The 16,022-nt window shown below is 42.0% G+C and overlaps 1 protein-coding gene across 4 annotated transcripts in view; it reads right to left on the minus strand.

Moving 5' to 3' along the window:
* Positions 1–347: 347 nt before the first annotated feature.
* Positions 348–16,022, minus strand: part of LOC117253816 (importin-13-like) — a 35,345-nt gene continuing 19,670 nt past the window's right edge. For 3 of the 4 annotated variants that reach the window (XM_033621522.2, XM_033621521.2, XM_033621520.2), the window contains exons 13-23: positions 14,833–14,967; positions 11,881–12,033; positions 11,413–11,493; positions 11,162–11,299; positions 9,493–9,589; positions 6,595–6,647; positions 3,619–3,685; positions 3,390–3,448; positions 3,188–3,277; positions 2,847–3,028; positions 348–1,269 (exon numbers count right to left, since the gene is read on the minus strand). In XM_033621522.2, the coding sequence (XP_033477413.2) occupies positions 1,173–1,269; positions 2,847–3,028; positions 3,188–3,277; positions 3,390–3,448; positions 3,619–3,685; positions 6,595–6,647; positions 9,493–9,589; positions 11,162–11,299; positions 11,413–11,493; positions 11,881–12,033; positions 14,833–14,967 (1,152 nt within the window). In that variant the 3' untranslated portion in view covers positions 348–1,172. The remainder of the gene's footprint in view (positions 1,270–2,846; positions 3,029–3,187; positions 3,278–3,389; positions 3,449–3,618; positions 3,686–6,594; positions 6,648–9,492; positions 9,590–11,161; positions 11,300–11,412; positions 11,494–11,880; positions 12,034–14,832; positions 14,968–16,022) is intronic. The other variant, XR_013491688.1, reaches the window with a different exon arrangement.

Genomic DNA, 16,022 nt, shown 5'->3' on the forward strand with positions numbered 1-16,022 from the left:
CAAGTGGAAAAAAAAGATACATCTGTGCACACACAACCTCTCATACATACAGGTATGAACACACGCATACACTCAAATACACAGAAGTGTTCGGCAATAACTGTTAATATGCACAACTTGATTAATATTTTTGCACAATTACAGTGACTAAGCAGTCCGTCGTCGGGATTATTCATCCCTCCAAACACTCGCTTCCCTTCTCAGCTTCCATCTCGTGCCTCTTTCTCGCTGCCAGCTACTATAATTCCTTTCTCCCTTCTAGCCTTCGCTCTAGGCAGTCCTGCTTACCTAAGGGACCAATGCATAAAACCACAGCACAATCTGAGGAGACTGCAGGATGACTGGGTGGGACTGTATGTACATGAGGTACAGCCCTGTACACAGAGGGCTGGGCAACAGAGCAGACTGACTTTAGTCCAGATATGTGGTATCCGCCTCCTTCTCCACTCATACCCCCCGAAGAGGCATATATATATATATATTTAACATAAAAATAAAAGACAAAATTCACAAAACATGATAATTTGGCAAATGCAGAGATCACAGGGGCAGGACTGGGAGTAAATGTTATTGTATTAATGCCATTGTTCCTGCAGAATCCCCTCCTAACATTGGTCCTTATCTCTTCCCATTAGCAGCAGCAGGACTGACAACCACCATCCTTCTATATGTGTATACATATACATTTATATAATTAATTTGATTTATTTTGAAAAATAATGTCGAGTAGCTACGTACGATACCACTACCATTTCATATGGATGCTAATCACCAGGAAACAACCTAGGAACCACAGGAAGATCTAGAAAGGCAGAACAAGACAGAGACAGAAGGCAGCATGCTGGGAGTGCTGCTCGAAGCTCTTCCAAAGAAATAAAGAGGAGAGAGGAGGGAGAGAGAAACCATCGATCTCACAACAGAAAAAGGAGAATCGGAGCAGAGAGGACAGCCTCCCTGAAGCCACCGGGAATTTAATGTTCGACCATTAATCCGATGGCAGGTCTGTGCTGGAATGGTTCCATGTCTTGTCCTGCGGCGGGGCGGGTTTATCGTTACAATCATTTCATGATATCTTCGCTGATGGGGTTTGTGAGCACTGTGTTGTTGTGGCATCCGGCTGTTTTGCGCTGAGGGCAGAGGTCACGGTTAGGTGAGAGTTCAAGGGTAGACTTTCAGTATTCAGCGGCGTACTCTGTACCATGGAGCCCTCTGCACAGTAGTGTGAACTCCTTCACTATGTCCTTCACCCTCCTCTTGTTCACTCGTTCTCTGCAGGACAGAGGAGACAGTAAAGAGGGAGGGGGGCAGAGAGGAGAACAAATACATACAATTAGAACAAATGTGCAAACAAGGAAAGTGCACTCATTAGTGTGCAGATCTCTGCCAGGCAGCTGTGCGCCTCTTGAGCTGACCGCAGCCACTCTGGACAATTCTTGTAATTCCAGCAGACAAAAAAAAAATACACGCCTCATCTATTTCTGACAGAGCCACGGCATGTTGCACAGAGCAGATCGAGCCTCTCTACTAACAGGCACCATATGTGAAATATAGATACACTGTAATTATAAAGATGAATGTATTTTTAATAAGTAAAACACAGTCACAAATCTTCGATGTATGTCGTTCATAACTGGACTTTTAATGGTATTTACTTTGTCGGTAGGCTACAGCACAACAGAGCAGGAGGTAACAACAAAAAACAACTAAAAGAGAAAAGAAAACATTTAACTACATGGCCTACATACTCATGGTAGAGACACAAGTATCAAGAAAAATTACTAAATCAAAAAAATCTGCAAGTCTATAAATCTCGCAGGCAAAAGGCTTCACTTCTGGAACAGGGTGGTATGATGCTGTGCAGCTGAATAACGGACTGCTGAGAGCTCTGGGCAGTGGAATTGTCCGTCCCTGCTCCCTTACAGTTAAGATGGTGGCAAAGACAAAAATGGTCGACCTATCTCGTATCGTGCTTATCTTCAGTAGATCATAACGTATCAGGTATGGAATTAATCTGCAGATGCTCCGGTTCAAAATGAGACCAAACTTTTCCATAGATGTCAGTTTTCTGAACCATGTTGAATGTCAAAATGTGGCCTGCAACAGACGGTAAGGCTTGTTGTTTTTAGCCGAGATAATTTCTGAATAAACTCACAGCTTCTTACGGCTGGTTAAGACGACGGAGGAGTCAGCAGTCAATGAATGTCAACCACCCCCCCCACCAAAAAAAGAAACCCCAGGGTTTTCAACACTTGTGTACGAAGGAGGATTAGGGCCATGTTGAAGAAAACAAAATCTTAGATTTCGAGAATAAAGTCATTATATAACGAGATTAAAAGTCACAGATTAAGACCTGAAAGTCAGAAACATGGTATAGAAAGCAACAAGGTGTGTTAAACAGTGTTGGGGTGACAGTAATATATGTTTTAGCAGTAACAAAGTAATATAATGCAGCACCAAAATTGGGACCGGTGTTGCTCCGCCATTTTAGGGGATGTGAATGAAAACACATCCAACATACACACAAACTTTGGCATAATCCAGATGTGTTGATCACTAGGATGAGGAAAACACACACAGCAGGTCAGCTCCTGCTTTGTGACTTTATTCTCAAAATCAAATCTCGATTTTTTTAAAACATGGCTCTAATCCTTCTTTGTATCTGTGAATCTGCAACCACGAGAGATCCTTGAGCATTCACTCATACATGTGGACACAAATGGCTGACTGGTCCAGCAGAATGCCAGATGAGCTGTGGACAGACAGATACACACACGCACGCACTCGCACACACATGACCAGACACTCATTAGCCAGTACGGCTGTAAAAAGAAGTCTGCGACTGTTACCTGAGTATCTGATTTGAGAAGTTGTCTTTCTGTTCAGTTGTGACTCGCGATGACGGGAACCCAGGAGGCTGCAGTGCCTCTTTCAACCACACAGCGAGCAGAGAAAAGCAGTGCTTGTTCATACAGAAAAGCACTTCTGCAAACTGGTCCATCAGGCTCCGAGACGCTCCGCCTCCGATGCCCTGAAGAGAGCGGTGGGAGAAATTTGACAACAGGGACTTAATTACAGCAGTAGAGGCAGAGAAGCTCAAAGTGCAACAACACAGCAGACTGCAGCATCAATGAAATGATGAAACTTTCCTGTGGTGTGACGTGTAAATGTTGAATGTGGTGCTTCTCACCTCCAGCACGGCCTGGATCAACAGTTTGCCGTCCTCCTGCACCACTCTGGCCAGAGGAGGCACATCTGAGCAGTGGGGTAACAGTTCAGTCTGAAGCAGAAGCACAGACCGAATCAGCACATTAAAAGCCAATTGACTCATTTGTAAACACATGCATATTCTTGTAGGATTTCAAACTGTGTGTGTGTGTGTGTGCGCTCACAAAGAACAAGCACGTTGACTTGACTGTCGGAGCCTCAGGAAATTTGAGTGACAGAACTCCTGGAAGTGGGAGAGGGAGCCAGAAAACATAAATAAACTACTGAGGGATGGTGTCAAACAGTTACAGTATCTACTTTGTACTGACAGGCACATATTTCTCAGGAGCTGTAGCAAAGCACCCAGAACAGTGTGTAGGGGTGTGTGTTTGTGTAAACCATGTGCAAACTTACCACAGTGGAACACTGCTTTCACGTCAAGACTCTCAGACAAGAACAAATCGGGCTTCCGTTTGAGGGCCTACGAGGCAGATAAAGGCATTAAACAGAGCATGTTTCTGACGGCCCGACCCAATCGGTGCTGCTTCACCACATCCCACTACATAAGCTGCTTCAAAAATACTGCTATCAACAATACCCGCTCAGCCTGGTAGCCGGATCTGACAGCAACACAGGACTGAGAACAGATCTGCCTACCAGGCTATAGTACTCTCTCCATCTGTTTAGGAAGAACTATCCAAACTCATACAGAGATCCTCCAATGCAGAACTCAGCAGGTATAACAAACAAATTGCAAAAAATCAAACTTTGAAATCATTGGAAACTTAAGTCAAACTAAAGGCAATGATGGTTTTGTTTCTTGAAATCAATTGTACTTGAAACATTACTTTTCCTTGTTTTTGGTTGACTGGATTGAATATGCAACAGAAGTGTGTAAGTAATTAACATGTGCAGATAAAGAGAAATAATCATCTTGTAATAATGAACTCATTCAGGATGGAGGAGAGGAAGAGAGGGAGAGAGGGAAAGGGAGAGAGATGAAGGTCAGATCTATCCAAAGATAGAAAACAAAAGGAAGAAGAATGAAGACGGAAGACAAAAATATAAAACAGAAGAGCCATCAGCCAATTTGTCTGAACTGATTAATATTAGTTGAATATTAATTCATTTGGGCTTTGATTGGCTCTGGGCTGGAATGACTTCAGAGGAGGACCGGGCTCAGAGACTAACCAGTCACCTGGGACCACAACGCCGATGCTGACACCGTTACATCATCTTCCCGAGAGCGCTGCATCAACTAAAAATATTTCATCTAAGGCGCTGAGTGTGTTGATGTTTTTCCAAGGAGCTAATGCACCCTGATGTTGACTTTACAGAAAAAAGGGAAAAGATGTACAAATGTAAGTGCTTAATACAGTCATGCATAAAAAAACACGGACGCTCATTTTTCTATTTTCTAATCAGCTTGTTGAGCTGTATAATAAATCTATATGCGTCGTAGATGTTGAAGGAAAAAGGTTTATCTTTACTTATCTTTCTGAGCATTCGACATTCAAACTCAGTTTTTAATATAAAGCTGGGTTGTGTTTGTTTGACTGAATTAATGGCGCACACATCCAGCAGCTAATGTGGGTGTGATTTAGTCTTTCCACCACTGTTTGACTCTTTTTTATAACATCAATGGATTTTTAATTTCATTTTTTCTATTTAGAACAATGTCTGGAACATGTTCGCGTCTGTTAAATAAATGAATTTATTTTTGAAATGATGGGAATTTTTTTTGAAAGTGAGTTGAGGCCGACTGTGTCTTCAGTGCCCGCAGCTTTTAACAGCAACAAGCACACAACAGGATTATTTTTAGAAGGATCAGATCCCTCTGATGAGAATTTCTTGACATCTTAGGTTCATGAAATCTCTCCAAAACTTCCTAAATGTCAGAAGTGCACCATCATCCAGTAAGACTTTTTTGTCTTTCTTAGCAAGTGGGAAGACTGTGGAAATACAAGGTCTTCATCTAACTATGACAGCTTGTTTACAGAGTGCTGTTGGAAATGGATATAAAAGAATGTTTAATTAATCATGACACAGAGTCCGTGACAATTTACCACAGCTGTGTGATTTTTTAGAGGCCATTCAAGATCTCTGCCACACAGGGCGAGTATTCTAAGTAGGAATGGGAAGAGACACAATTTGATCGCAGATCATGATAAAAAACACAATACGTTGATGTTGGTGAATTTCCATTACCGGGATAATCATGAATATTGTGTCCATCGACCCCCAAAGAGACTGCTGGGCAAACAACGATAGATGTGACTCTGCAAAAACAGGCTGCATACACGCCAACCGATCGTTATCAAGCATCAGCACAGTTCATACTGAAAGATATGACGCCATTTCAAATTGTTAAAAAGCCTGTTTTTCATTTTTTAAATTAGTGTATCCTGTCTGTGATTCAAAAAAAGTATTTGTGTCTTAACAGAATATTAAGTAAATTGTGTTCAGTTTGTTTTAATGCCATTTTAAGAGTTTAAAGCACATTTTGATGATTATCGGGATGAAATTGTGAATCGCAATCACAGACTGTATAAAACAACAGATATGGCCACTGTGACATAATGCATTGGTTTGTGGACTTCCGATTTGAAGCCTCAAGTATCGCCATCTTGGATATTTGGAGCCACAAGTGACCAAATTTGGATGAGAGGGTGGAGCTGACTCATAGACTGTAGCGACGCCTCACAGACAGCGTGCAACTCAAGCAGCCACATCCTGAAATATGCACCACTTTAAGCTTTGATAAAATGTTAACGGGTGAGTTGCATAGAATTCCCTCCCTTGTTTATTGGTCGTAAATGCTGAAATTAGCTGTAGAGACCAAAAGCATTTTGTTTTATTTTTCTATGGGGATCTGTTGCTTCGGGAGCCAGCCTCATGTGGCCATTCAAACAACTGCAGTTTTTGGAACTTCCACATTAGCTTCATTTTTCAGCCCTGGGGGTCGCCGCTTGATCTCATTTACTTTGACCTGGATCATCATGACTTAAAATTTCCTATCATCCCATGCCTACAAGTAATACTGTTAAACACACAAGATAAGCTTGGTGTGTTATCAGTGAGCATATCACACTGATTTCGTTCGTTTCTGCAGGGAAACTAAAAGCTGTACATCGAGGTCTTCATTTTGTGTGGCGAGGTGACTGTTAGAATCAAAAGCGTTTGAGGAGAGACAGACGTCTCCCCTTCAAACATTCCCCTCACGTTTCATTCCACCGCCTCGCCTATGTGATGGGACACCTTAGGGCCCAGTAACAAAGAACAGAGAGAGGTAGAGAGGGAGAAGAGGACAGAGAAACAGGGAGAAATCAGAAAAAGAGAGAAAGAGAGAGAGAAACCCAAAGTGAATGAAATAAGAAACCAAAAACACACCTGAGCTTGGAGTTGCATAAATGAATCAACAATATCAGGATGATCCCTGGGTCCTAAAATATAATAAAGATGAAACTTAAGAAATCATAAGAGAATAAGAATAATATACAAACAGCAACTGAATAGATTCAACAGTCATGTGGAAATAAAAGAGAACTCAAAAATATTTCATTGAAATAATTCACACGTGAGTAAGGAACAAAGGGGAGAAGGGGGGAGGGGGCGTATGAAGCTTTGGCAGAGTCTTGGTAGAACAGACCAACCAAAAACAAAAAACAGGCAGAAGACAAAGACATGGGTCTGTTTGGAGAGAAAAAAAGAAAGAAGTAACGAGAGAAAAAGAACAAACCTAAAGAAACAAAAGTGGGTTTGGAGTGGGAACCCAGGAGGCACCTCTGTTACTGTTACAGTTTGGAGGGAAAGAGGCACCCAACCTGAATGAACCCCATTTGACCTCCTTCCCACGAGGCACCGCTGGCATCAATGTGATCAAACAACAAGCAGCACATTTCCTCTCAGACTGTGCCTCACGAGGAGGAGGTTTCTGTAAAGGGTCCATTCAGAGCTGGTCAAAAAGATCCCCTTTGCTTCAAAGGTGAACCCATAGCCGTCCGTATGAATCGCACTCACACATCAGGATAGGTTCTGATATCACTACCTCCCTTTATGCTGGACACAGACTACAAGACTTTTTAATACAGATTGCAAATGATGCACAATTAAACACACATTTCCTGTAGAAGCTTCTGGGCTGAAGAATCCACATCGAGATTCCTGACTTTCAAACATGGTTTTCTCCGATGGCTTAAGATTGCTGTTGGAGGGACTCCAACAGCAAACTTGTAATGAAACAGAACAAACGTCTGTAGTAAGCGCCCAGCTTTGGCTGTTCCCAGACTCCAAACAAGTTTCCTGCTCAATACCCCCCTCCAGCCCTCATCCACACACAACCCCTGCAGAGAATTCAGGGCTTATTCAGAGGGCTGTGATGGAGAGCCTGACTCTAATCCTAGCACAGCAGTGGCTGCAGCTGTATTGACTTGTCCCGCCCTGCTATGTTAAATGTGAGCTAATTGAATAAGCTAGTGGTCTCTGTGCTGTGACTGTATCCTGTATCTGATACTGTCTAATGAAAGGCACCTGCTCAGAAAAGAAAGAGTTTAGAGGGAGGAGGAGAGGCAGCCATTACTTAACCAGTCAAAGCAGGAGAGGAGGAGAGAAGGGACAACACAAAGGGAAGGGGAGCAGCAGACAGAGCTGGTACAAGTATCCTAACCAAAGTGAAGTGGATGAAATTATATCATCTCATTCATGTCCTTCTTATATGAAGTGAAAATATGAAGTCTTTCCCCGGGGTCACACACATTAAAGGAGCTGTATGCGACATTCAGAGTGCACCTATAGTCCTATTCACACGGGCCTAGTGTTACCTGGGGACCTCTGGTAGTTTGCAACAATTGCGGAGGTTGTCTGTGATCTTAATCCCGTGTGATTCTGCCACATCTGTAATTTGTCAAAAAACATTCTACCGCAAATTACCCGCCATGTTTCGCCAAACACAAAGGTCGTGTGAGAACATTAGCCCCGTGTGAATCGGCTTCTCTGTGCTTTGGGGTTGTATTAAGATTTTTTTTCTTTTCATTGCTCCGTGTTTCTGCTTGTTTTCAGGTCAAGAATTTTGGAGGCTGGCAAGTTTATGCAGCATTTTGAGTGCCAGAGGCTCATCTACCTACACAGCATGGACACTGAATCGCAGAAAGAGCAAGCTCAAATCCATCAGAAGAGTGTAAAGTTTAAGTTTGTTTAACTCACATTAAAAAAGACAGAAGGAGATTAACACTGTACATCACCGCTTTGTTTTTCCTGTGTGAAGGCGCCGCATGAAACACAGACCTGAGGGGTAGTTTCTGAATCACATGACGTCCCCAGGCAACACTAGTCCTGTGTGAATAGGTCTTACGACTCAAGAGTCTGAGCTGGGATTGTTTGCACACAGCTCTCAACATGGAGGTGGCTGAGCCTGGGGGTAGCAGCAAACGATTCTAACAGTGCTGACAGTGCTAGTAGTGTTTAACTGGGAGGGAACCAGAGGCTGGGTGCTACCCTTCCCTGACAAGGACATTCTGCCACGTTGGTCAGGATGGCATCATCAGCGGTAACTAAGCTCGGATAACAACGCACACAAAAGTTGCAGGACTTCATTCTCTGCTCAGGATACCATTACTGCACTATGTCTTCACATAGCAAATTGGTTTTTGCTGGTGTAATAATCATGATACTCTGAATGATGCATACAACTCCTTAAGAAACTTTCGATAAACATTGAACGCTTTACAAAATGAAGTCATTTTCATGCAGCCCAAACACTGAAACAGTAAATTCAAATAAATGGATTCAACAAAAAATGAAATAAGCAAATATTAGGCTGATAAATATAGAAAACATTACAAGGTGTTGATTACACACTGGAAGTTTAAAGCAAACCATAATAATGACTAAATCAAAGATCAGTAGAAACAGTCTGAATTGATAAAATCATCATTTGAGACTTTGTTAATTCAACACATGAAGCAGACACAACACTTTGTGGATCCACTTGCATTAATGAGTTATGAGGTCGACTGTGACAACAGAGTCCAGTGACCTCTAACCTTTCTATTTGTGGCCTTCAGACTGACTTGTTTTAAATGCAATAGCACATCAGGTATATCACCCTAAACACAACATTTTTAACATTTGTTTTCTTTTATTTTCTAACAAATGTGTTTACAATTTCACCAAGACATGATTTTGTACCCTGTGAATTCAAATATGATCAGAAACATTTTAAGGTCTACCACTGATATAAACAGACACATTAGACAGTGTTCACAGTCCCGCCCCTGCTGGACCCCCTACCTTGCTGGAAGATGGACAACGTTACCGAGGTAACCAGCTCAAACAGAGCCTTGATGGGTGGGAAGTGGTCTGTCTCGCTGGCAAAGATATGCACCATCTGAAACAGCAGGACTTCACATCAGACACTCGCTGTGTTTACTTGCACACAAGAAAGCAGGTTTATTGGAAGAAAAACAGGCTACGGCAGTAAACCACAGGACGTCGCTACACGCACTACAGAAACCTGATTACTGTAAAACCTGTGTTTGCATAGAGCTGGTTAGTATCTGATATATCCCCTGCCACCGCCCATATTTCTGAATCACAGCCAGTATATTTTCAGTGTATTGGTGATTTATGATGCTGCAGCCTGCAGGGATTTTATTTTTTTATTTTTTAGTCACAGCATTTGGACTGACAGTGCAGTGAGAAAACAAGTCCTGTGGTGAGAGCACAGTTTTTTTCCAAGTGTGTCTGAATTTTACAAATAAGACAGTGTTCAGCTGCGGAAACAGACTTATTTATTTTAGTTATGGGTGACCCCAAATAGTCGTCAATCAACATTTTCACTCTGAGGAGCCTGACTGGACTGCCAATCTCACAGTAAAATCATCGCAATCACACAGAAATGTGGTTATGAAACAAAGGATCATGGGGGTGCTGAAGGTCTGATTTAACATATATGTGCCTGGTTTCTCCCAATTTTTCACAGTATATACCCTATCTAGGTATAAAGTTATTAATCAGAGCACTCAGATAAGAATGTTGTGCTCTCAGAGCGCTAAGTATTTTTAAAACTTGAATGTTTCTCTGTAAAAATCAGCAGAGGAGGTGCATATAAACAGCAGTGTGTGCTGCTTGGGATGTACATCTCTCTCTAAAAGAAAGTCAAAAGCTCTGTTTATAACCGTGGAAAGCAAGCGGGGTCCGAACTAGGGCTGCCCTCTAATGGCCGACCAAACGTTAGTCGACCAGAAAGGTCATAAGTCAGCAGGATTGCATTGGTCACTTGGTCGCAGAAAAAAAAAACTCTATAAGAAGCTTTGCCTTGTCAAAATAAATCAAAGCCTATATGACTTGGCCATGTGGGAATTTAATTTGCTAGTTAATAACATGTCGGGCAGGAAATCCAAAGTGTGGGATCATTTTGAGAAGGTGAAGGACGAACCCAACGTGATATGTAAACTCATCTTCATTGGTCGACTACAAACATGACGTATCATCTGAAACACAGAAGTAGCTACATGCCCATTAGCCCACAGCTAAGTTACGTGTCTGTCCGCCGCTGCAGTGCCTACAAACACATACCTCCACATGTGCCCCCAACACACAACAAACAGCGCTGGATGAAATACATCATCTTATAATCGTCATCATCTTGTCGTGTGTACAAGAAATTAGGTTTCCCTTGCAGAAATCTACCTGTATTAGTCAACTTTATCAATGAAAATCAGTAAAACGGAACTACAATAAAAGCAATGACTTTGACTTATGTGTCCAAACAAAAGATGTTTGAGAGTTTAGTCATGATTACACAGTGCAATTGTTGATAAAGTTTTACAAACTTCAACTGTATCCTCATTAACCTTGGGCTCGTTGGAGCATAGCTGATGAGCTGACAGATTTGTAAATCTCTCTGCATGTAAAGCATTAAAGGAAGAATACTAATGTGTGTTTGTGTGTTGTGTACCTGTCGTGTGAGGTCGAGGGCTGAGGCCTGGGGAATTGTACTGTACATCTGCCCGAGCATCTCACTTAGCTGAGACACCATGGGAGCAAAGTCATGGAGCAGAGTCTTGACTGACTTCTCAAAGATGGCGCACACCGCCTGAGGGACAACATTAGATCAGCTGCACTGACATGTCATATCTGATTATGTGGACTAATTTCTTAAAAAGCAGAGGATGTGACAGCATGTGGCCGCACACATCGATGACTCACCTCTACAACCTGCGAGTCGTTGAGCCACTTACTGAGTACAGTCTGTATGAGAGCAAACACTTGTTGCAAAACCACCACCACCTGAAAAACAGATGTACTTTATTTAATTAAAAGAAAGCATAGAAAGTCACAAACAAGCAGCAGCATTAGACATTAGCGTATACACATGGGTGCACTGCCTCTCAGCAGAATGACTCATGACTATGGTTGAGTGACAGGGCAAAAATTTCCTGTTGACCACCCTCACCCCTCCAACAAGCAATGTTGCTGTGAGCACCATGTGCCCCACTGCAATTCTAAACTGGCAAACTGCAGTGTGCTGGATTATTAAGTCTTAAAATGGAACATACTGTATGTTTATACTGTATGTCGATGTCTAACATCCATAGAGCCACCCTGTTACTGATAGTCAGTGTATCCATGTCACTCAACCCACTGATGACAATAATAATATGTGTGGTGACTGACTGGGTTTGGTCCAGGTGGAGGAGGGGCTGTCTTGACAGGTGGTGCTGAGCCGTCCGCTGACTCATCGTCCTGCTTGCTGATGTCGAGTGTAGTGAAGAGGTTGGACAGCAGTCCCAGGATGTGGATAATTGCTAATTTATTCGAGGGATTAGGCTGTAAGAAGAAAAAAAAGGAAAGAAGAGAGGTCATTTTATTTGGGAATTTGCTACTCTACATCCGAACCCCCACTGTCTCTGGCCCATTTAGTACATAGTGCCTTCCTTGAAAAATAACTGCTGAAATATTCAAGAGGACAAACAAACCCTAAAAGCTAGCTACTCCTGAAGAGGGTAAACAATTTTGAAAATGAATGGATGGAACACCGAACAATTTACAAATATGTTTACTGTGGTGCTCATAAATCACAACATTTTTAATGACTCATTTGATCAATTTAGCCAGTTACACTGAATATTTTTAGTTTTTTAGTTGTTTAGAGATGAAGAAAGCAGGTTTAAGGCAGCTTACTTTTTACAATTTGGGCATTTGTTATTATTATTTATTGAGAAATAGTGTAAAGCAATATCATTACTTAAAGGGATAATTCATATGTTTTGTAATGGGGTTATATGAGGCACTTATCCATGGTATGTACGTAGCTATTTTTACACTGCCTGTTCAAGGTGGGAATGCTGCGCTGTTATTCTGCCTCACCGCTCTGTAGAAAAGGTACATTCATGGAATGGGGGGGACATAGTTGTTTCGCCTTTAAGCCAGTAGTGGAGATGGAAACGGTGCCAAATCCACGTCTGTGTAAAGGGGCAGAATGGGACGGGTGTCATTGTTTGATGACGTGCTCTGTGTGCGACCCACTGCTGGGAGATTTAAAAAGTAGCTAGTAGCAGTTAGGAGCTAACTCAAAGGAGGAAAAACAGCAGCTTAAAATGTCTGCAGACTGGAGAGATAATAAAAGTCTGAGGGGTCCTTGCCCTCTGAGAAGAGGACGAAATCAACCACCAGATATTAGGGTTTTTAAATGCTTGTTATTGCCATAATATTTTAGGAAGCCCTGCACTTCATACCCATCACGCCTCTATTGCTTCCAGAATGCTGGCATGCTATCTAAAAATCACACCCATCACTGGTTATTTGTGTAAAATGGGCTAATTTATAACCTACAGTAGATGGCAGTCATCATACCTTCAGTTTGGAGAAGCAGGCAGGAGTACTGCCACAGAAGTTAAGTAATGTACTGCTGTGGACGGGGGCAGCAGCAAAACAAATTTTAGCCACCTAAAAAAATGAGTATCAGTTTAAGTGTACGCTAGGTTTAGAATATTTTCACCACTTTGCCTTTTTGTCAGACAGTTCTTTCTGACTGGGTATTGAAGCGGTTATTTCTGCTCTCTTCAAAGCCACCAAACTCCTTTAACAAAAACAGTAACTTTACCTTGCAAAGCACAGAAGTTACTGGTCTACCGCTGCCTCGATCAGCTAACTTGTTCATGTGTGACTTTGGTGAGTCCGAATCAACCCTTTAAAACACCAACGGCTTCTGTTCCCCGTTGGAAAGGGCTGTCTGATGCAAGGTTAAGTGGTGGAAATGTTCTAAATATAGCGTACACTTCAACTGACAATGATTTTTTTAAGTGGGACTTTTTTTAGGTGGCTAAAATACTGTTGATTCTGTTCTCACCCACAGCAGCTTAGTATCCTGCCTGCTTCCTCAAACTGAGGGCCAACCACCATTTACTGTAGATAATACACTAACTATGGATAACTGTCTTATACAACCCACATCAAAAAAAAAAAAAAAAATCAGAATTATCCATTTACTCAACAAAATAATTGGTAAATGAAAAAATATTTCATCTCACTCAAAGAAAAAAATCTATCAAAGGTATTTCAGCAATGTGTCACTAAAATGCACCAGCACATGAACACACACCTAACCCAGATTAAAATCATTAATTAGGTTTTTACTAAGTGTTCAATCATTGCTCTGTCGCCATGGTGATGTAACAGAGCCAACAGACTAAGAAGAGGACAAGAGCCACATCTCTCCTTCAACATCTACCTCCCCTCGCCATGGTGATACTGTTACTCTCACTCTCTCAGGTCAGAGTGACATCACAGTTTACAGTCAGCCCCGTCAGACATCATGGTCATTCACCCCTGACGTAATGTAACCTGAAGGTCTCCCCACTAGGTGCCACTATTTGTCCGGCTCCAGACACAGCACCTGATTTCATAGTCTGATGTAATGGCAATACATCAAAAAGCTAGACGGAAAACAATAAGAAAGAGAGGACGTCGGAGACGGTGGATGAGACAGTGTGTGACTGTGTGTGTGTGTGTGTTGTGTGTGTGAAGGGTGGAGGGTGAGACAGGGACAGAGACAGGCACACAGAGAGAAGCTTCATCTAAACTGACATCTCTATTCACCCCACCCAAAGTCTTCAGTGACTGCAGAACAAGAGATCAGGAGAAATTTTACTTTGTTCCACATACAGCAGAAATCAAACTGTGTATTTTTAGATAAATATCAGCTCCACATTTTTACCATCCAGCGTGACGGTCTGAAAATCCAGGGTCCATTAGACCTGACATTTAAACAGGGTAAAGAATCTTCTTTTGCATGACTGTGTGCATGCACATGTAAAAGCATGACCTACTGTACGCCTGTGTAGGCATTTTTCTCTGAGTTCATTTGTCTTCTGTCTTGGGGTGGTGTGCGTGTGTGTGTGTGTGTGTGTGTGTGTGTGTTTGCATGAGTGAGAGAAAGTGTGTCTTTGCTACTTCCATGTGAGTCACTAGCCCATGGTGCAGGGTCAAATCCAATCTGGTCCCGCAGAGAAATGTTCCACTGCAGTGACACCACACAGAAACAAGGCCTGTTCCTATTGGCCAGAGTCCAGTTGTGTCTGCTCCGTGTGTGTATGTGTGCTGTTACATGTTGGTCTGTGTACGCACCGTCTCATCAGCTAGCTTCTCCAGTTGCTGAATGTAGGGGGTGATGAGAGAATGAAGGTTTCTTAAGATGTCTTCCACAGGGAGAGCTGAGAGCAGGAAGCCGAGAGCCTGCATCAGCCACATACACTGACTTGTCTGCAAGAGAAGATGATCACAAGTTTAGCTTCAGCTCAAGCAAGCAGTGAGTTTAAACGTATAGTTTGGATTTTTTAAAGTGGGGTTGTATGTAATACTTATCCATAATCGTCACACCCTCCCAGTTTGGAGAAGCAGACAGGAGAACCACCACAGGAGCTTAGCAATGTACAGCAGCAAAACCTGTTTTAGCTACCTTAAAAAATCAATATCAGTTTAAATGTGCGCTATATTTAGAATAATTTCGCTACTTTACTTTGCCGTCAGACAGACTTTCCAAAGGGGAACTGAGCTGTTATCTATGCTTAATAACAGTAACTTAACATTGCAGAACACAGGAGTTGCTGGTCTACCTTTGGCTCTATCTGTTAGTTCACTGGTTCCCAAACTGGGGGTCCTGACACCACTAAGGGTCGCTGAAGCTTCACGAGGCCCTCTTGATTTAAGGGGTGTAAGGCAACTTGTTAAAAATATACATACAGTTGGCAATGGATTATTATTAAAGATACAAATTGAAAATGTCACAGGATAAGGGCACATTGAAAATATTTTGACAGAGCCTTCACTCTCTGCTAAACAGCCTCGTCCTGCATTAGTAAAGTGCACAGTTAAAACAACCAGAGAGCTAATAGAATACTGGCCAAGCATTAGGGAGACTAAAACACTACATTAGTCACAAAAGAAGTTTTAATTTAATTTCCTGCATTCTGGTGATTTTTTATGAACAAATTTGTGCCTTTCGTGCATCAGTTCAACCCTATGGGCCTTTGGCCTTTTTTGGGGGGTATTTTTACTGCCTTTACTTTTAAGCTCATATCACAGTCATTATAAAGGCTACATACACATGCTATATCTTGTTTTTTTTTTCAGGACAATCTGGGCTATCCAGATTTGCCATCATGACATGTCTTTCTATGTGCCTCTATTTTATATTAATTTTTATATCAATGAAAAACAAATCTGTGTGACTAAATTCTTACATTTTTACATGTATCTCACCATAGCAAGTTGGAAGTTGACATATTCTGCCATATATGAAGAGGGGAGACTCTCTG

This window comes from Epinephelus lanceolatus, chromosome 6 (assembly GCF_041903045.1).
Source record: "Epinephelus lanceolatus isolate andai-2023 chromosome 6, ASM4190304v1, whole genome shotgun sequence".
Lineage (NCBI taxonomy): Eukaryota > Metazoa > Chordata > Actinopteri > Perciformes > Serranidae > Epinephelus > Epinephelus lanceolatus.